The 22,712-nt window shown below is 39.2% G+C and overlaps 1 protein-coding gene across 2 annotated transcripts; it reads right to left on the bottom strand.

Annotated features, from left to right (window-relative positions):
- Positions 1 to 2,191: 2,191 nt before the first annotated feature.
- LOC130930348 (trichohyalin-like) lies at positions 2,192 to 22,322 on the bottom strand. Of its 2 annotated transcripts, XM_057858241.1 has the most exons (12): positions 22,107 to 22,322; positions 17,726 to 17,831; positions 17,162 to 17,217; positions 16,960 to 17,081; positions 16,823 to 16,896; positions 13,230 to 13,437; positions 9,678 to 9,721; positions 9,540 to 9,615; positions 9,109 to 9,453; positions 5,976 to 6,464; positions 5,677 to 5,729; positions 2,192 to 2,663 (listed from the first exon to the last, which is right to left on the bottom strand). In XM_057858241.1, the coding sequence occupies exons 2-11, from the start codon at positions 17,786 to 17,788 to the stop codon at positions 5,683 to 5,685; spliced, it is 1,524 nt and encodes a 507-aa protein (XP_057714224.1). In that variant the 5' UTR covers positions 17,789 to 17,831; positions 22,107 to 22,322; the 3' UTR covers positions 2,192 to 2,663; positions 5,677 to 5,682. The 2 variants fall into 2 exon arrangements, with proteins under 2 accessions (XP_057714224.1, XP_057714223.1); XM_057858240.1 differs by lacking the exon at positions 17,726 to 17,831 and having other exon boundaries at positions 2,195 to 2,663; positions 22,107 to 22,319.
- Between the last annotated feature and the right edge of the window lie 390 nt (positions 22,323 to 22,712).

Below are 22,712 nucleotides of genomic sequence, written 5' to 3'. Positions count from 1 at the left end.
GAATGACGTAGGGCAGGCGCATCACATTTGTTCCCGGAAATAATTGGCCCCACACTAGAATGACTGAAAAACAGACGTCTTTGGACAGATTTTTTACAGGGAAAAGGATACCTCGCGAGCCAGAAGATGAGCCTACAACCTTAAAGAAAACAAAATCTATGCTACTTCCCAATCACTAAAGACCCACGGACTGCAAAAGACTGGATTCGTGACCCGTATGTGAATAAACTGAGTGATTTGAGCATGTCTGTGCAACAGGAATATCAGCTTGTAGAGATCGCAAATCACGGCGACCTTAAATGTACATTTGAAACAAAAACTCTACCGAGGTTCTAGATTTAAGTCATTGCGGAACATCCTGACATCGCTGGGAGAGCACTGAAACAAACGAAACAAGCTCAGGCCTCCCTCTGATTCAGCGGGTGAGTTGTATATTCCCTGCACTTAACACGACGGGGCTAAAAACAAATAGTATTTTATATTTGCTGTATTTTTCTGCTGCACATTGCTGGCGTTCTGACAAACTTGGCATGCGCAATACGTTAAAAATGACCGCGAATGCAGCGATTCTAAAGTACACACTGCAAACTTTCTTTAAAGAAAGGAATATTAACTTACGTTTGCCATGTTAGCTGCACACAACAACTGCACGCAGCTCTGTCACTTAACGACTTCGCTGTGTCGTTACGCATTCATATATGCCATTTCCGTGTTGCACATGTATGTTTATGGTGTAAATAGTTTTTTAGCACCGTTGGATAACATTGAGAGTCCAACTGAATATAAAAGAGAGCTTTTTTTCACTGCCACCTAAGCTTTGGGAGAAAAATTTTATAAGGATGCAAATTTTGACAGAACAGCGGTCCGTGAAAAAAAAAGACCCAAATCACACCAGTCCGTGGTGCAAAAAAGGTTGGGGACCCCTGGTGTAAGGTATCCCACATCTTACAGGACAAGACCTGCCACACGTCTCGTCTTTGACGCTCTAACACTGCCCCCTGTTGGATGTCACGAGCACTGCTGGCTCTTTATATGAGAACTGCATTTTACAAGACGTTCCTCAACAAATGGACTTCATTTGGACATGACCTTTCAAGGATGGTGTGTGTCAACATGACTTTTTGTCCACATTTTCTTGCTTTGTCAGTTTTGACTTCTATTTTCACTTACTATTTTTTTTGTCTGTCTTTTGTTCAATATTTTCACATAGGTGTCCCAATACTTTGGTCCAGTAAAACAAAAAAACAATTTTTTTTTTTATTTTTATTGGTGGGGGGGTTGTCTCAATTGCTTTGTTTCTTTTTTACCCTGAAAAGTCAGTGACCTATGGCTGGCGTTCTTTGGCGCTCATTAAGTTGAAAAGCAGCAGTGTGAAACTTGGATCGATGCTGCACTTGCGCTTCACATTTACTTTGTTGGTGCGAGACACTTTCAAATGTCAGCCTCCATTTTGTCCATGCCAAAAAAGCTTTTTAGTTGTTTTCAGGGTTTTGAACAAACACAATATGGTGCGCGTCCACTGTACCACGCTTGCACTCAAAGGAGACATTTCTTGAAATAAACAGATTAGAGCTGTCAAACGATTAAAATTTTTAATCGAGTTAATTACAGCTTAAAATTAATTAATCGTAATTAATCGCAATTCAAACCATCTATAAAAATATGCCATATTTTTCAGTAAATTATTGTTGGAATGGAAAGATAAGACACAAGATGGATATATACATTCAACATACGGTGCATAAGGACTGTATTTGTTTATTATAACAATAAATCAACAAGATGGCATTAACATTAACATTCTGTTAAAGCGATCCATGGATAGAAAGACTTGTAGTTCTTAAAAGATAAATGTTAGTACAAGTTATAGAATTTTTTATATCAAAACCCCTCTTAATGTTTTCGTTTTAATAAAATTTGTAAAATTTTCAATCAAAAAATAAACTAGTAGCCCGCCATTGTTGATGTCAATAATTACTAACACAATGCTCATGGGTGCTGAAGCCTATAAAATCAGTCGCACCCAAGCGCCAGCAGAGGGCGGCAAAACTCCGAAAAACACAACAAGTACACCTTGAACTCTGCAGTCATTTTAATCTGTTTGAGCGGGGCATTTGTGCGTCAATTGCGTCAAATATTTTAACGGGATTAATTAAAAAAATTAATTACCGCTCGTTAACGCGATAATTTTGACAGCCCTAAAACAGATGTTTCTTCAAAAAACTTGATTGAAACTTGTATTTGATTGTTTAAGTCATTTGCTGCCATTAATGATGGCAGATGTCCAATCTATTTGAACTTTGCAAATAATCGCTTTAGGAAGCCCATGTGTTAAATTCTCACTTGACACACAAATATTTCTGTTAAAAAACATTGATTCCATTGAAAAGTTAGCAATTTTTCAAAATGTAAATTGTTTAATAAAAGAACACTTTCATTGTGATTGTACAGAGTACGGGATTTACGCCAATGAACTGACAAGATGACAAGCTGTAGAAGAAAGATGGCAGCTAACACTACTCATTTCTTTATTGCAACAAAATAGAAGACATGCCAAGCTGACACATTAAGTCTAACTAAGAATAAATCACAATTTGAAGAGGTGCTTACAATGCAGTTTGGTTGTTTTGCAGATCCAACTTGGCGGTTGGTCTTCACACGCACTGAAAGGCAAAAGTAGGATTAGGCATGGAAAACTAAGACCAGCGTCAACATCAATATTCACAAAAGAAATATATCTATATATTAGTGGCATGCAAAACTTTGGGCGCCCCTGATCATTTTAAAGATTTTTCTTTTTAAATCACTGATTGATTGGGACAAAAATTTCAGTTAAAAATTTATAACACAGTAATAGTTGCAGAGTGAAATAAAGTTTATAGGATAAACAGTGTGTAATAATTATTTAAACAAAGCTAGCCCGGTGCATAAATTTACTGCTACTACTGCACTGCTACAGGAAAACATAATCAATATTAAGTACAACCTGCTTTTGCAGTTCTCAACACATCCAAGGCTTTCAAAGAGGGTTTGGATTCAGGTTGGAAGTTATTTTTGACCATTCTTCTTTACAAAACATTTCCAGCTCAATCAGGCTTGATGACTGCAGAGTATGCACGGAGGATTTATTCAAGTCCTTCACTGAGTTCGCTAAAGAAAAAAAATCTACTGATGGATAAACTCGTTTCGGTGTGCACTGATGGTGCTCCGTGCATAAGTTTCCGACGCCTGCATGAAGCTTAACCGCACCAAGTATCAAAAAGATTACAAAGCAATCAGCAAAACTATGCAGCACCAGAAGTCGCATTAATGGTAAGAAATATACTTATCATTGATTAGCAACAGCATAACAATGTTATTAAAAATAATTCAGAGACTTATTGTACTTTAAAAGTGTTGAAATTACATAAAATGCACACATTATTTGTATTTTTAGTTTTAAACATATCGTATGGCTCTGACCGAATTTCACTTCAAAATACGTGGTGTTCATGGCTCTCAGCCAAAAAGGTTCCCGAACCCTGCCCTACAAGGGAGGGGGGGAATCACATTGTTTGATTTTTAAAGTATTTATTGTCAAATCATGGTGGAAAATAAGTATTTGGTCAATACTTTGTTATGTACCCTTTGTTGGCAATAACGGAGGCCAAACGTTTTTTGTAACTCTTCACAAGCTTTTCACACACTGTTGCTGGTAATTTGGCCCATTCCTCCATGCAGATCTCCTCTAGAGCAGTGATGTTTTGGGGCTGTCGTTGGGCAACACGGACTTTCAACTCCCTCCACAGATTGTCTATAGGGTTGAGATCTGGAGACTGGCTAGGCCACTCCAGGACCTTGAAATATTTCTTACGAAGCCACTTTTTTGTTGCCCTGGCTGTGTGTTTGGGATCATTGTCATGCTGAAAGACCCAGCCACGTCTCATATTCAGTGCCCTTGCTGATGGAAGGAGATTTTCACTCAAAATCTCTCGATACATGGCCCCATTCATTCTTTCCTTTACACAGATCAGTCGTCCTGGTTCCTTTGCAGAAAAACAGCCCCAAAGCGTGATGTTTCCACCCCAATGCTTCACAGTGGGAAATGTGTTCTTCGGATGCAATTCAGTATTCTTTCTCCTCCAAACACGAGAACCTGTGTTTCTACCAAAAAGTTCTATTTTGGTTACATCTGACCATAACACATTCTCCCAGTCCTCTTCTGGATCATCCAAATGCTCTCTAGCGAACCGCAGACGGGCTTGGATGTGTACTGGCTTTAGCAGGGGGACACGTCTGGCGGTGCAGGATTTGATTCCCTGGCGGCGCATTGTGTTACTGATAGTGGCCTTTGTTACTGTGGTCCCAGCTCTCTGTAGGTTATTCACTAGGTTACCCCGCATGGTTCTAGGATTTTTGCTCCCCGTTCTTATCATTTTGACGCCACGGGGTGAGATCTTGCATGGAGCCCAAGATCGAGGGAGATTATCAGTGGTCTTGTATGTCTTCCATTTTCTAATAATTGCTCCCACAGTTGATTTCTTTACACCAAGCGTTTTACCTATTGCAGATTCAGTCTTCCCAGCCTGGTGCAGATCTACAATTTTGTTTCTGGTGTCCTTCGACAGCTCTTTGGTCTTGGCCATAGTGGAGTTTGGAGTGTGACTGACTGAGGTTATGGACAGGTGTATCTTATACCGGTAATGAGTTAAAACAGGTGCCATTAATACAGATAACGAGTGGAGCCTCCTTAGACCTCTTTGACAGCCAGAAATCTTGCTTGTTTGTAGGTGACCAAATACTTATTTTCCACTCTAATTTGGAAATGAATTCTTTAAAAATCAAACAATGTGATTTTCTGTTTTTTTTTTCCACATTCTGTCTCTAATGGTTGAGGATTACCATTGTTGACAATTACAGGTCTCTCTAATCTTTTCAAGCAGGAGAACTTGCACAATTGGTGGCTGACTAAATACTTATTTGCCCCACTGTAGACCTAGTCCGAGGGAGGTTGACAGTGGTTAGATGTTTAGCGTCTTCCATTTTCAAATAATTGCTGCAACGGTGGATCTTATATCACGAAGCTGCTTGGCAATTGCTCCGTACCTCTTTCCAGCCTTGTTGTAGAGGACTATAATTCTGTCTCGGGTGTATTCAGACAGCTCTTTGGGTGTATGGTGTGGACAGGTGTTTATATGCAGCTAACCGCCTCAAACAGGTAGAAAAGTCAGACTCAAAAAGTCCACCTCCACTCCACTTCTTTAGGAGAATAAGTGGAGTGGAGGTGGTGTTTTCAAAGGCGACTAACAGGTCTTTGAGGCTTACAAAAAGACAGGCGTTCAAATACTTATTTGCAACAGTATAATAGAAATAAATTGTAAAAAATCATACACTGTGATTTCTGGATTTTTTTTTTAGATTGTCTCACACAGTGGACAAGAACCTGCTATGAAAATTCCAAACCGCCCATAATTTCTAAATTGGAGAAGTTGCAAAATTGCAGGGTGTTCAAATACTTATTTTCCTCACTGTATACAGTCTATGTGTTCAGATTTTTTTCCTGTTTTCTTTTTTCTGTAAGAATTTAAAATGAATAATCAAGTTGTAAAATAGTCAGTGCTGTGTGGTTGACTTTTCTTTATAAGGCATCGCTAAGATGTTGTCGCTATGATTTTTTTTTTTTTTTTTTTTTTTTACCGTGAGTTAAGCATCTCCATCTTCCCCCATTTTGTTCTTCACCTTCTTCTTCTCTGCAAAAACAGCAAGTAATGCATAGTCACGAACCTGAACTAGTTGGGCAAGGATGTGGTACTTTACATTTCCTTCTTAGGAATTGTAGCTCTCAAAACTAAACGTAGAAAATTGCTCTTAAAAGTGCAGGTATTTGTTTTGATAATTTTTGAAGTAGCAAAAATTGATGGACTAAAGACTTTTTTTTAACCCATGTGGAGGAAGTCATCGATTCATTTTTACTTTCTAAAGAAATACGATCTTACTCTTTTTCTTGGCGGAGGAATCGCTGGTCACAGGGGTCTCATCACCATGCCCAGATTCCATCTTTTTGTCCACCTCCTCCAAAGACTGGTTAGCATTCCCGCCGTTTGCCGCCACCTCTTCAACTTGCTCTCCATCAGCGAATCCCTTCCTCTTCTTTTTCTTCACGTCCTCGAGGGGGTTAATGTCGTTTTCAACTGCCTCCACATTGGCAGCTGTCTTCTTTTTCTTCTTGTCTTTCTTCCTGGTGGTGTTGATGGGAGGCAGGTTTTCTTCAGAGGGTGTTTCTTCCTTCGTATTCATCATCATCTTTGGTGCGTCTTCCTCCAAGATGGCATCATCTCTATCTCGCTGGAAGGGCTGAGGTGGAAGAGTTTGCTCTTCCATGGTGGCGAGCTGCTGCTGCTTCAATCTTTCGGCTCGCTTCTTCCTTTGACGACGTTTTACATTTTTACGATACTTCCTGGAGGAGAGCTGAGGGTTGGGGTCACCTTCAGAAAAGAAAGGAAAACAACCACAAAAAACAAGGAATAGTCAAGCGAGCCTCTTTGTAGCATTACATAATTTTTAGAAAAGTTGCATTTTGTTTTAATAGAAAAAGATTTTTTTCCCCAGGATTTTTTTCGCCAAAGGTCAAAGTGTTGTTGTTTATTTTTCCAGGGAAAAAATTGTTTGACAAAAGCCATTTTTAAAGAATATTGTCATTATTTTTTACAGTACAAGTTTGTTAATTAACAAAAATATATTTTTCGGGAATAAAGATGCCCTATCACTCATTTATTTGTATTGACTTTTTTGTATTCAGGAATGGCGTTTACATTATTTCGAACAATAAAGCTGCCCCCCCCCCCCCCCCCCCCAGACCAGGTTTGGATTTTATGAATAACATTTTTCCAGAGACACAAACTATTTCTTTTAAATAAAGCCACCTTTTTCAACACTACATCTTTCAAGACTTAGAGAATTAGTTTCATAAGCATAAGCCATTTTTTATATATCTTTATAAATATCTTTGTGAAGACTAAAGTCTTAATTTTAAAAAAGCTAAGAGTAGAGTTATTAAGGATAAGTCTGTATTTTATTTGTTAATAAATATTTTTTCCAAGAATTATGTCCAACAATGAACGTTCGCTCATTCGCTCCTCCCAGTCAAGATGGATTGGACGTCTAGTGCCGTCAATGGCTTGGAATGATTCCTATGAGAAATAAGTTAGTTCGTTTTGGCCATAAGAACTGTGTAATTCTGTTTTTATTCATTTTGATTTTATTATTTTGGTTTTTGTTTGGCATTTTATTCATTTTTAAATTTTGAAGAAAAAAAAAGAAAATAGAGTAATGTGTTTTGTTGCCAAAAGTGACTACTGTATATAGTTTTATGCCCCCCCCCCCAAAAAAAATATATTCCGCTAACATGATATTGCCCCGAAAGTAAATTGGAAAATAGTGTTTGAAACATAGATAAACGTTACTAAAATCGCAGTTATGTGTTCACCTATAGGGGCCGTTTACATGGTGACACTCCGAGAATACGATAAATTTCAAATTTGCATTTGCGTCTCCATTCAAACAATGTCACAATTCCGCATGAAAATGATGTAGTCTTCATGCCAGGCCCTAGGGGGAAGTGAAGATTTACAGGGCGACAGAGAATGATGCACTTTGACCCCACCAAGCTCCCTCTTAGGGCATTTTTTAGTATGTTCTGCCTGTATGCATCTAAACAAAACAAGTTTAGAGCGTACGGTAGTACTTTGGGTGTCAAATTCGACTAATGTAGGACGTTTCGCCGATGTAGAGATTTTGGCAGAACACCGGTGTTGTCAAAATTTGCTCCCTTATAAAATTTTGCTCCCAAAGCTTTTGTGGTGGTGAAAAAGCCCTCTTTTACATTCAGTTGGACTTTCAATGTTATCCAAAGGTGCTAAATAAACTAGTTACATCATAAACATACATGTTCAACACGAAAATGGCGTAAATGAATTAGGGCTGTCAAAATTATCGCGTTAAGGGGCGGTAATTAATTTTTTAAAATTAATCACATTAAAATATTTGACACATTTAATGCACATGCACCGCTCAAACAGATTAAAATGACAGCAAAGTGTCATTTCCACTTGTTACTTGTGTTTTTTTGGTGTTTTGTCGCCCTCTGCTGGCGCTTGGGTGCCTCTGATTTTATGGGTTTTAGCACCATAATTATTATTTTTTTGTATACATCTTTTTATTTGAATTTTTTAATGCAGTACATCTCAGCCAGAACAAAAATAACAGATCTATTAATCTGATTAAACCATAATTATTATTAACATCAACAATGGCGCGCAACGAGTTTATTTTTTGATTGAAAATTTTACAAACTTTATTAAAACGAAAACGTTAAGAGGGGTTTTAATATAAAATTTCAATAACTTGTACTAATATTTATCTTTTAAGAACTACAAGTCTTTCTATCCATGAATCACTTTAACAGAATGTTAATAATGTTAATGCCATCTTGTTGATTTATTGTTATAATAAACAAATACAGTACTTACGTACAGTATGTTGAATACATATATCCATCTTGTGTCGTCTTGCCATTCCAACAATAATTTACAGAAAAAATATGGCATATTTTATAGATGGTTTGAATTGCGATTAATTACGATTAATTTTTAAGCTGTGATTAACTCGATTAAAATTTTAATCGTTTGACAGCCCTAAAATTAATGCTTAATGACACGGCAAGTCGTGAACAGTGAGAGAGCGAGGTGCAGTTGTTGTGTGCAGCTAACATGGTAGGATGTGTCTGAGAACTTTTCTACATGTGCTTCTATGATCCATAATCCATGATCTTAAGTAAATATTCTTTTCTTTAAAGAAAGTTTGTAGTGTTTACTTTGAAATCGCTGCATTTGCGGCCATTTTTAACGTTACGCGCATGCGCAGAACCGCAAAGTTGCAATTTTTGATGGGTAGCAAATTTTGTCAGAACACATGCCCACCGGGAAGTGTCCCGATTAGCCACTCCGGGCCTGGTTTTATGTCAATGAATTATACTTTTTTCCCCCTCCCAGAATAGAGAAAAAAATTTGGGCAGGGAGGTTTATTCTTTTTATTCTTCAATGTTGTCCAAATATCTTTTGATTGCTATACCTTGTGGCTCAGTCTTCTTTTGTACTTGTGTTGCGCCTTCCTCGAACTGGAGCTCTTGGTCTTTCTTCAGACCTTCTTCATCCTTCTTTCTCCTCTTTGTCTTTTTCTTCTCATTGACACTCTCCTCCACTTGTTGCCAATCTTCTTCCTCTTTTCTCTTCTTGGCTTTCTTCTTGTTTTCTGGAGGACGGTCCAGCTCTGCCTTCTGAGCCTCCTCAGGGTCCGTCTTCGTTTTCTCCTTTTTCTTTTTCTTCGGAGTCATGTCTTTTTCGTTATTTTTGCAGACATCGATGTTGAGGGTGATGTCGACGTTTAGGTGGTCTCGCTCTTCTGCTGCCATCTTGTCTAGAGAGAAAAAAAAGACAAAAGCTTTGAAATCGCGGGAAATGATAGGAAAATGTCACATGCGTACGTCAAACTTGTTTTAATACCGTCAGCGGGCACCTCTGGCGCCCCCTTCTGGTAATCCTGCTGTTCCAACTGTGCTTCGATGTCACTGGTGTCCATCTATCAAGCAAATACCAAGTTTTAAATATTGTTTAGTTTACATCTGAAAAAGTGTTTGTTACCTTTAAGGTCTCCTCTTTGACTGGCTCGGACGAGACGTCAGCATCTATAAATGAGGCCCGAGAGAAGGAGAGGAATTTTTCAAGAGGGAAAAAAAAAAAAAAAAAAAAGACTCAAGGGGAATCTTTGAGAATAGTGTGTTTTTTCTTTCAAGAGTGAAATTTCGTTTTGGATCATTAACTCCCAACCGAAAAAGTGTAATTTAATGCAAATTAAAGCTAGACCTTTTAAAATGTCTGACTTTTAAAAGACTTTGAAAAAAAATTTGACATATACCGTGGCGCAGTGGTTGAGTGTTTACAAATAGGCAAGAACACAAAACATTATTGTCCAGTGGCCTGTACTATGAACGGAGTTCAACGTTCAACCTCTTCAGAAGTAACCCAGGGTGCCAGCGGGTACCGGGGTTGACAAAACCTGGTTACCTAGTTTGGGGTCAATCGCTACTACGACGCTGATTACGAGGTGGATTTGTTGAACCTGTGTTGACCCAATCAGAGTTACTGCGCGTTCATATAAACGGGGGCGGATACCAGAGTCAAACACGACTTTTGACGAAGGCACGGGCACCTGATTTCACAGATGAGGAATGCACGATAATTATACAGAGTTATAAAGAATTTAAATCCAACACCGCTTCAGCGAGTATAGCGCAACTGTTCTGTTGGCAGCGAATTACATTCGTGTGAATGCATCATTATGCCGGTTTACATATGTCCAATAAAAAGAAATAAAGACTCCTGTCAGGGCAATAAAATAAGATTTGGTACGTTAACTGCAAAAAATAATTTATCGTATGTGCATCACCACGAGGCAGGATGATTGTATGTTTAGTCCCATTGACTGTATGAGTAAGTGTGTCTTTTGAACATCTTCAGAGTAGATGTTAGATCGGGCCTAAAAAATCCAGCCCGACCCGGCTCGATCAATTAACTTGATTTGCAGGCCCGTGCCTGAAAACCCCCCGAAATTTTATATTTCTCAGGAGAAGAAATACTCAGGAGAAGAAGGAAATGCGGAGATAATATGCGTGGTTGAGTTTTGTGTGATCACATTTGTGACGATGCCTGTGCATAATGATAACAAATTAAAGCCTGTCTTTTGTAACAAATTCTCATAGTTAAAAAAGACTAAGATGCATATTCAATAAACATTTATATCTTTTATATTTGTGTGTGTTCTATCAGTGGATTTGACAACGCTGGAAAAGTTCGTTAAATATATTTCTCGTACGAGAGCAAAGCGTCACATTCATTTACTGTACATTCAACGAAGCCGACACAGGTTTCTGTATAGCATCTTCAACAATCAGTTTGAAGCCTTTTCATACCCTACTCCTACCACTTTCCGAATCACACGGCATACAGTGTTCTTAGTCACATATTCAGCATCAACGATGGAATACATATATTGTCCGCAAGGACAGGCACACACCCTGCTTGATCCTGAGGGCAGAATTTCTCCATCCAAAACAACAGTGGAGCTGGAGTAACATTACTCAAAATCCCTTAAATTTGGAAATACCGCACCCATCCGCCATCATCACGACAGGGGAGGACAACATGTTCATGAAGGCAGATGTGGAACCAAGCTCGTGACACCACAAAGAGGGTTTTGTAACCATGTTGCCTCTGTTATGGAAGGTATGTTCTTCCTATCCCTGCATTTTCATGTGTCCGGTGCTCAAAAAATACTAAAACTAAATTGTTGCGCATGAAACAATTGTTGCCTTTGCTATTGTTATTATGATGATGATTGTAATTATGATGATGAATTATGATTTACTACAACTACTGTGGCTGCTAGCCTGTTGCTAATCAGCAGCTGTAGGATGGCACAACTATGTCAACCCATAAATGCAAGTGTTACAAGTTTTTTGTTCCTTTGTTTACAGATGGAAAACACTGTTAAGCAAGGGAAGACAAGTTGATGTGCCTCACATCAACACTTCCTGTATGTCAATGGACATATGTCGAGACTACGTGCGTTCTAACTGGGGGCGGCCAAGAGGCTGGGACAGACGGTGGCTCGCCTCGTGGCGTACCGTCAGCTTGATCCCGAGATCCAACTTCGAGCTTTTTAACTGCAGCAACTTTAAGATACGCTATTGGAGCTGGAATTACCAAGGACAGCGGGAGAAAACCCGTCTGTAGGCCAACGAGGGTCGGCGTAATGTCGGGTGAAAGTTTGGCGAGCTCTGCTGTCTGATATCACATTCTCGTATCCTATATTTCTAATAATTTTATAAATTGTGATTAATTGACCTGTTTTGCACATGCACCAATCGTTTAAATAAAATAAGAAATGGAATCATGTTGTCCAAATGTTTTATTGCGATCAATATCTGCAACAAAAAGAATTGCATATTATTTTTGTTTACATGTACATACCTTGTATTATGTCACTGTAACAACAAAATCCGTGTCAGCCCTTTTGCATTCGGCAAATGTAATATAATTTGTAATTTCACCTCATTTTGGTCATTCAAGTGGCCGGCGTATCAATCTACCCCTCACGTCAACACAGGCTAACAAGTTAATTTTGTCCACGAATGATCAACGGAGTGATAACAGCAATCATACTCTTTTAGGTATATCCTTAGGTTTAAATCATATCCTTAACTTTTTGTCTGCAGCTTAAGGCGTATGTAGATCCACACTGGCGCATTATAGCTACTAGCTGGTAGCTGATGAAAACATTCCACTTCCAACCATATATATACTGTAGGCGCTTCCAGGACAGCACAGAAAGTCTCGGAGTCTCATCTACGTCGTCCTGAATCCATTTTTGGAGATTCCGTGGGTTCCTCTGCTTTGATTTCGCAGTTTTAACTTTGTCAACACACTGCTTACTTCAACCGCAATTCATGTTGTTCTTTCTAAACCGGAAATACAGAACAGAAATTTTCCAAGATGGCGCCGCCTATGTTTCGCTCCCACCATGCACCCCCCTTTTAGACTAACCTCTGGTGACTGGCTGTTTTGAGGGCAAGTCACATTTCTCCAATCCATCCATTTTCTCCCATTTATTAACAACAACAACAACAAAAAAAGTATCATCTATCATCCGAGTCTTCTCTGCTCATATTTTCCACAAATAAATAATTATCTCCATGAAGGCAGACTGATAATACTACATTTGATATATTCAATTGATGATATATTTGGATAAAAAAAAATAATGGATAAAAATAAAGTTAGGACGTTGTGTTAAACATGAAAACAGAATATAATGATTTCAAATCATGTTTAACCTATATTTAACTTTAACTGAACATTCATTCAGTCGCTGCCAGGCACCCCAATTCAAATAGATTGGACGTCGACGCGTGAAAAACAACTTAAATTCATAGTAGAAGGATGAAAAGAGCCACATGATTGGATGTCTATCATCATCAGTGGCACGGAATGAGTTAAAAAGGGACCGTCCAGGCAGCAGCATTACGGCCGCCTGAGAGTCTTGGCACCGATGTGCCAAACAGGACCTGATCTGCTTCCGTGTGTATGTGTGCGGCGGCTTTTTTTCCAGCCTTTCATTAGTCGTTCATACTGTACCTGCAAGAGGCGGGGCCTCAGCTTCTGTCACTTTCTTGATGGCATTAAACCTCTCTCGATCTTTCAAGCAAATTCTGCTAGATCGCGCCTCTTCGTCCAAACAATCATTGGCTGGCTCCTTTGCTTTGGGCGCGGCCTCTGTTTGATTGACGTTTACCTTCTCCGACGCTTCACCTTTGACGTCTGCGCTGTCCATGACCACTTTAGGCTGCCGCGGGAAAATGTTGACAAAGACCAGTTAACACTCACTGCTCCTTAAATAACCTTAGGCTTTCTGCTTGAAATCCACACTAGGTTACTCCACACAAGCCTGAAAAAAAATAAAACCACCGAGTTAGCGACGTGAAGAATATGACACCGTACCGTTGGTGCTTCCCACCATGTGACAAATGATGGTGAGAACGCACACAGGCACAAAGGGGATGAACGGCAGTAAAAACGGAGGCGGCAATTGAAGCGTTGCGCGTCAACGACATTATCACGGCCGGTGGAGCGCAGCTATGTGTGTGCAACCAAATGAAACTTCCTTCTTTGGGGCTGGCCCGCTTCCGCCTGATGAAGCCAAAGTTATTTGAGCATTTGTGTACACAGGGCACTTTTGGATCGGGGAATGGAGAGGAAAAGGATATACTTTGCAGTCTTTGATTAGTATTATAAATTAAAGTTCATGTCATGTAATTTTGGATAGCAATATCAATATTTGGGCCAGTTATATTAACTCCTTCGCCGCCAATTAGGGCAAACTATTTGTTAAAACTTGTCATATTTTGCAGGGTTTCCCCTACATACAAGAACTTGTGGCGCCCTGCCAGACCAAAATAAAACCCGCCACGCCTTGCAGATGAGATGTTTTTTTTAATTTAAAAATGTTTAACTCAGTTTCAAACTAGCAGCAGCCGAGTGTGAAGAGTTCAGCAGCAACCTATTCATTGTGTATTGTTATGTCCGTAACTATTCGCGGCCCCCTTAAGAGACGATCGGACTGGGGAGCTGTGACTTAGAATGAAGCGAGAAGAAGAACGGGCGATATAGCGAGAGATAGCGGTCGCATGTCGCGGCAGTCCGCTGTTATTCTGTTATTGTTTTTATTATTGTTGCCACAATAAAGTGGGTAAGCCAATACCGACTCCTCTTTCTATCCCATATACAGGACATTACAATAGTTTGGATCGGACTTTTCTGCGAAAGTGAGCGGTGGACAGCCGTCTTGGACGGAAGGCAAAGTTTGAATGAATTTGCACCGAAAGGCGTGGCCCAAAATAGAGCCTTGCTCGATTTTCGACAAGGTGCAGCCGTACTTATATCTGTGCTATCAGGCTGTTTCGGCAGACGGATATACACAATTACAGCTAACGAAACTTTGATTAAATGCACTTTTTTTCCCAAGTTTTGCGAGCTCTGGGACACTCCAAAAATGACTCTCATACCTCTCCTTGCTAAGTTAATGGTACCTCAACGTGCGTTTGTGTGGAAATGTAGTTCACAAACAACAACAACAAAAAAATTCACCTTCTCACCTAAACTAATAAAATTCTTTACACGGCTATAAGAATTTGGGTAATGTAGTACGTATTAGGACCAAATAAAGGGAAGAAGAAGGACTACGGGGATCTACAACCCACCGTTCTAGAGGCGCTTGTGGCTCTTTAGCGCTGCCCTAGTGGGTCCCTGGAGCTTTTTCAAAGAATTTTGAAATTTGAAAAAGATGGGGGGAGGGGGGTATATTTTTTGTTTCAATATGGTTTATGTAGGAGGACAAACATGACACAAACATTATTTCAATTCATTAATATTGTAATGAAGTTAAACTTGAGGTGGCATGGTACATCAGAGTAGTCACGTGGTGCGTCATTTTCTATAGGATCCACTGCAGGGAAAATAAACATTCAATCATGATGGCTAATTATGTATTTGTAACTTAGTCATTTTGATAGTAGGCTAATATAGCTAATAATGATCAGTGTTGGGCACGTAACTTTAAAAAAGTAATTATAGTTACTCACTACTTCTTCCAAAAAGTAACTGAGTTAGTAACTGCACTCTAGTAACTCTATGGTAAAAGTAACTAGTTACCAGGAAAGGTAACTATTTCCGTTACTTTAAAAAGTTGTTGTATGTCAACGAATTTGAAATTTTCTGAGCAGTATTCGAGTCAGTTGAATAGAGAAGAACAGACAGGTAGTTGTGTTATAGAACCTTGTAGTATTTATTGCACCTCACCAGCAACAGATTTATCCTACACTTGAAGTGCAACAAAAATAAACAGATTTAAATTGCTTACCACAGATGTCAACAAAAGCTTTGCCCCGGGACATAAATTACACTTTTCATGCACGTTCTTTCCTTTAATTTCGACCAACTTGAAATAGTGTTTATATCGCCACCTTGTAAAGGACAACTTTTCCTCTGAATGCTCTGCCATCATATCCCTCTGCATCTGTTTTGCGTGTGTGTGTTTGCCGCACGTGCTGTTCCGGTTTGTGTGTGAAAACACTGGCTCTGAAGTACGTGCACTATTAGGCTCGAGCATTTACGTCACAGGGATCACGTGAGATTTGACAACAACGCAGCCATATAGGAAGCAGGTCTGACTCGCGGGACATTAAACTTTAACTTGCCAGTTCGATAAAGAGACAAACTCGTTACTAAGGCGAAGACCAGATATGTGATTAAACTTGATGTAAACAATGTTGACCCTTACGAGCAAGCCGAAGACAAATGGAGTAAAGATGTCAACGGGCTTCCACAATTACGCGAAATGGACATTCTGCTGTATTTATTGTTTGGTGTATGTTATTAAATTCATCAGCGATTCCGATATTACAAATCACTACAAAGCTGCAAACAGTTTCGCTGCGGATGGGTTCAGGACCTGCACATTATGACCGTATCAAACGGCAACTCCATCGTTCTTGCAAAGGTAGGCTGTGTGTGTTTACTATTTTTATTGCCATGAACCTGAACGCACCCAAAGTCTTGGATGACAAATAAACAGAGCAGAGTAGACTCTCTACGGCTGGTAGTTTCTTCAATTTATTCGAAGTAAGTAATGCACCGCTTTTGACCGTCAGTAACGGTAACAAAATAATTAGTTAGATTACCGCATTACTGAAAAAATAACGCCGTTATTTATAACGGCGTTATTCCCAACACTGATAGTGATACATACCAGCCGGTGTTGCTTATACAAGGCGCTTCATTTTTTGCGGCTCCAGATATATTGTATCAGTTTCTTCTTTTGGTCAAATATGGCTCTTTTAACATTTTGGGTTGCCGACCCCTGGGTCACTATGAAATGTAAGTCGTACTATTGCTACGAGGGAAAAAAAGTCGTATTATTACATAGGATAAAGTACTTGTAATCAGCTACGAATTTTACGTACATGTACCGTAGCTGAGAGCTACGACATTAGCTGAGCTAATGAAATATTTCAAATATATTTTTGTTATGGTTATTCTTGGGGGGGAAAAAAACAAGAAAACATTTTTTTGCCGTAGCAAGACATGGTGAGGTTGTCCGATTCCAATGCAGCCCACCACCACAGCTTATAAAAAATCCAAGGCGAAAGCCTGTTTTGAGTGCCATCATTTACCTCTTGCTCTTCAGGTTGAGTTGAGTGGCGGCCATTTTGGGTGTGTTGGGCGTCGGTGCATTCTGGTTTCAAAGCTAAAACAAAAATGAATTTTTACAAATAAAAACTCAAAATAGACCGTAAAAGAAGTCACATGCCGAATGTAGCTTGGTCATCCACTTTGTTGTTTCCTCGGGGGCTTTGGTCAGCGCATTCATCAGGTTCAACTCCATCGAAACCTTTGGACGACTGCGCGTCAGGCTGGCCAAGGGAGTGCAATCTACTCACAAATAAAACCACTCCTAAGGCAGGTTTCTGGGGCTAGCAGAATGATTACTTGTACTGTATAACGTTTCTTACTTCAACCATGCTTTGTAGATGTCTTGTAGGTTCAAGCTCGTGTCTGGCAGCTCCACCTGCATAATAACATATTAACATGACCTTAATACATCTATAATGCCTAATGTATCATACTTCATAAATTACTTTTTAAGCCCTCCATCTGAGCAGTGTGTTATTTTGTCTCCTAAAAAAACAATATGAATATTCAATATTTAAATTTAAAGTCTTTGCTCTGATTGGCCATCGGTGGAGTGCGTGTGTCGGCGGGAAGCTCATTTGCGTTGGAGATGCAACAATTCGTTCCAGGACCTTGTTTGTAAGTCGAAATGGTCATATGTCGGGCAGGTTTTCCCCATAAGAATACACAAAAAATAATTCCATTAATTCGTTCCACAGCCCGAAAACCTACACTGAATCCTTAATAAATACTGCTGCCTGGTATTATTGCAAATAGGAATTACACAGGAAAAAACAAATAAATTATTAATAAAAATCTGAATAATACAATAATAGCAATAATAATACCTCTAATAATGTAACGAATCAGGTTCTAATGTGGCGGATGAGTTTTGCGTGGTGTACCTGAACGCACCACGTGGCTGACGTGTCAGAGTGAGAGAGGATATTTTTACTTTCACTTTTCATGTTCAGCTGCGGCAGACAGTAGGCGTGTTGTGTTGCACAAGTTCTGAAAGAAATGATGAAGAACCTGACGAAGCTGGCGATTTTACAATCATAATAATTGTCACCTTAACTCATAAACACTGGCGAACGGAGGTCGGCGAAAGACCCTTGAGATGTCCGGCTGTATTGTCAAGCAGTTCACGGACGAGCAGACCACGCTCCATGGGGTGGGGGGCAGGCCCCCCCGGTGGTCGAAAAGTGTCACTGCATGTAATTGACTTTCTTATTTACAGTGGGGAGAACAAGTATTTGATACACTCAAATACTTGTTCTCCCCACTGTATATATGATTGTAAAATTGGAATTTTCCGGTATAATATTGTCTATAAAAGTTGTAAAGCAATAAAACAAACAACAAAAATTAATGAAATCAACGAAGAAGATATTTTTATAATGGGTCAAAATTTATCAAACAGGTCATGTGACTAGCACTTTAGACGGTCATTTGCTTTTCTTATCCAAAACATCCCGAGGACTGAAGAGGCAAGATGGATGTACGCAATATTTTCAAACCTAAGCTTTCAAAAGCAACAACAACTACTGAGCAAAAACCAGGGATTGAAAATGTGGACCATGAAACGCCAGAGAGCACCGCCAAAATGGTAAGCTAAGTTTCAATTTGCCCACGAAAGACACTACTTGTACAACACAGCCACCACCGGTTTCTTGCCAATATAATTACCCCCGTCAAAAATTGTATTCCTTGGCTGCAAGAGCGCCCCACCCGCTTCCCCGCACACACACCCACACGCACACACACACACACACACATTAGTTGTGAGTTATGTCTACGTAAACAATTAATTCAAGCCAGAAAAGAACCACAGTTACAGTGCCTTGCAAAAGTATTCGGCCCCCTTGAATCTTGCAACCTTTCGCCACATTTCAGGCTTCAAACATAAAGATATGAAATTTAATTTTTTTGTCAAGAATCAACAACAAGTGGGACACAATTGTGAAGTGGAACAACATTTATTGGATAATTTAAACTTTTTTAACAAATAAAAAACTGAAAAGTGGGGCGTGCAATATTATTCGGCCCCTTTACTTTCAGTTCAGCAAACTCACTCCAGAAGTTCAGTGAGGATCTCTGAATGATCCAATGTTTTCCTAAATGACCGATGATGATAAATAGAATCCACCTGTGTGTAATCAAGTCTCCGTATAAATGCACCTGCTCTGTGATAGTCTCAGGGTTCTGTTTCAAGTGCAGAGAGCATTATGAAAACCAAGGAACACACCAGGCAGGTCTGAGATACTGTTGTGGAGAAGTTTAAAGCCGGATTTGGATACAAAAAGATTTCCCAAGCTTTAAACATCTCAAGGAGCACTGTGCAAGCCATCATATTGAAATGGAAGGAGCATCAGACCACTGCAAATCTACCAAGACCCGGCCGTCCTTCCAAACTTTCTTCTCAAACAAGGAGAAAACTGATCAGAGATGCAGCCAAGAGGCCCATGATCACTCTGGATGAACTGCAGAGATCTACAGCTGAGGTGGGAGAGTCTGTCCATAGGACAACAATCAGTCGTACACTGCACAAATCTGGCCTTTATGGAAGAGTGGCAAGAAGAAAGCCATTTCTCAAAGATATCCATAAAAAGTCTCGTTTAAAGTTTGCCACAAGCCACCTGGGAGACACACCAAACATGTGGAAGAAGGTGCTCTGGTCAGATGAAACCAAAATTGAACTTTTTGGCCACAATGCAAAACGATATGTTTGGCGTAAAAGCAACACAGCTCATCACCCTGAACACACCATCCCCACTGTCAAACATGGTGGTGGCAGCATCATGGTTTGGGCCTGCTTTTCTTCAGCAGGGACAGGGAAGATGGTTAAAATTGACGGGAAGATGGATGCAGCCAAATACAGGAACATTCTGGAAGAAAACCTGTTGGTATCTGCACAAGACCTGAGACTGGGACGGAGATTTATCTTCCAACAGGACAATGATCCAAAACATAAAGCCAAATCTACAATGGAATGGTTCAAAAATAAACGTATCCAGGTGTCAGAATGGCCAGACCTGAATCCAATCGAGAATCTGTGGAAAGAGCTGAAGACTGCTGTTCACAAACACTCTCCATCCAACCTCACTGATCTCGAGCTGTTTTGCAAGGAAGAATGGGCAAGAATGTCAGTCTCTTGATGTGCAAAACTGATAAAAACATACCCCAAGTGACTTGCAGCTGTAATTGGAGCAAAAGGTGGCGCTACAAAGTATTAACGCAAGGGGGCCGAATAATATTGCACGCCCCACTTTTCAGTTTTTTATTAGTTAAAAAAGTTTAAATTATCCAATAAATTTTTTTCCACTTCACGATTGTGTCCCACTTGTTGTTGATTCTTGACAAAAAATTAAAATTTTATATCTTTATGTTTGAAGCCTGAAATGTGGCGAAAGGTTGCAAGGTTCAAGGGGGCCGAATACTTTTGCAAGGCACTGTATATATTTTGGAAATCGACGTTTATTAAACTGGAGAAACTCAATAAAGGACTATAATTACAGTAATAACAGTTATAGGTCATCCTACGAGTAAAACAGTAAAACACTGCCTTTTTTTATGTTCAGTACATATGTTACGTTATATGAAAGATTTTTTTTTTTTTTTTTTGATGGATGGGCCATGTTTTAAAACCTCGTAGATAACTACATCATCAAAACACGGAAATCAAGCAAATCAGTGCAGCGCAGTGGCTCCGCCCAGGGGATAAAATTTTTGACGGGGTAACTATATTAGCAAGACACCGGTGGTGGCTCTTTTGTAGAATTAGCGCCTTTAGTGGGGCAAATTGAAACTCCCCTCACCATTTTGGCAGTGCTCTTTGTTTTATGATCCACATTTTCAATCCCTGGTTCTTGCTCAGTAGTTGTTTTTTTTACGGGGGTAACTACATTGGCACGACAAAGTATAGCTGTCCTTAGCAGCCTGATTTAGAATACCCCTCAAGCCTGATGGGAAACAAAACGCTCATTTTCAACTTATTATTATAAATATTCTTGTAAGTTAATTTTATTGCAAATGTATCAAATGTAATTTTGCACTTTTTTTTTTATTGAAAATATATATTTTCATTGAGCAACTTTTTTGGGGGATTGAATAATAAAGACACAAATCTACCTCCATATGGCTCCGCCCAGGGGATACAATTTTTGACTGGGGTAACTACATTGGCACGACACTGGTGGGCATACCATATTCAATCTATGATGATCTTGGCGAAAAGTATTCCCTAAGTAGCCTGATTTAGAATTCTCTTCAAGAATTATGGGAAACAAAACAAAAAAAAAAACGCTAATTGTCATCTTATTATTATAAATATTCTTGTAAGTTAATTTTATTGCAAATGTATCAAATGTAATTTTGCACTTTTTTTTTGATTGAAAATATATATTTTCATTGAGCAACTTTTTTGGGGGATTGAATAATAAAGACACAAATCTACCTCCATATGGCTCCGCCCAGGGGATACAGTTTTTGACGGGGGTAACTACATTGGCACAACACTGGTGGGCATACCATATTCAATCTATGATGATCTTGGCGAAAAGTATTGCCTAAGCAGCCTGATTTAGAATTCTCCTCAAGAATTATGGGAAACAAAAAAAAAAAAACGCTCATTGTCAACTTATTATTATAAATATTCTTGTAAGTTAATTTTATTGTTGACACTGCATTTTTGGGGTCATCAACTTGTTGTGCCCCCCCCCCCCCCCCCCCCCCCCCCCCGACGCAAAAGTCAAACTCCGCCTATGTCCCCCACTTGTCCAGTTCAGCTGCTTCGACACATAGAATGGGATTCTGAGTGTCCTTATAGTCTGAAAAGTTTAAATTTGTCATGGGAATTTGATGTACTCTCATTGTGGTTGTGTTAGAAAGGTCTTGCTGTACACCTGAATAGCACTGATCGGCTAGATTTTAAATGGATTTACATAATAGGGTAATGTGACAACATTTTTATAATAACAATAATTTTACAACAACAAATATATTTACATTATTGTAAAACACAAAGGTGTGCTATGGCAGGGGTTATGGAGGTGAACCGCACACACCTTCAACCGTACATCATGTTCTATTCGTTCTAAAAAATAATAACAATAACAATAGATAATTAAAAATAAGAAAAGGCTCACTAAGTTCACTTTAAAACTGCCCATTCATAATTATTTTTTCTTTCTTTGTCAGCATTTGACAAACTGAGAAAAGATGGCACGCGAGCAAAGCGGATATTAAAAAATGTCAGGCATTTTTTCGACATTTTGATTCAGTTACCTTGTTAACGTGCTCCTCCAGAACGTCAGCGGCTGCCCGCAAGCCTTTCATCTTTAAATGTTGGGAAATAAGGAAAAGTAGCGACGAATCTTCGTTGAATGACATGACGAACACGACAGCAATATGAAATGTTTTTAGAAGAGCAGTACTTCACTTTGGATTGGGACATGCTTCGTTACACTTCGCCTCTAGGTGTATCATGGGAACTGGAGTCTTCCAAAGGCAAATGACCTCTGAATCCGTAAATAACATTTGGCTAACTCAAAGAAGATCGTTCAAGACACTCAAACGTTTTTCCAATGATGATGATGACGAGGATGATGACGAACCCTGATTTTTTATTTATTTTTTAAATCATCATTGGATCGTTTGGATTTGATAAGATGAGTTCATTGTGTAGTGTAAATATAATTTCTCGATCAAACTAGTTTGCTAGGCTGTCATAATTAGGTGATAAACCTTTGTTTTCAAAAAAAAATCTAAAGAAACATTTTGAAAACTTCCAAAATTTTATTAGCAAATATTGGGATTTTATTAGCAAATTCAAATTGCAATATGTGAACATAACTTAAAATATATTTACATACACAATAAATACAGACTTGC

The sequence above is a fragment of the Corythoichthys intestinalis genome, chromosome 14 (assembly GCF_030265065.1).
Source record: "Corythoichthys intestinalis isolate RoL2023-P3 chromosome 14, ASM3026506v1, whole genome shotgun sequence".
NCBI lineage: Eukaryota > Metazoa > Chordata > Actinopteri > Syngnathiformes > Syngnathidae > Corythoichthys > Corythoichthys intestinalis.
Note: the sequence above shows the minus strand (reverse complement) of the source record. Positions and strands in the feature narration are given on the sequence as shown.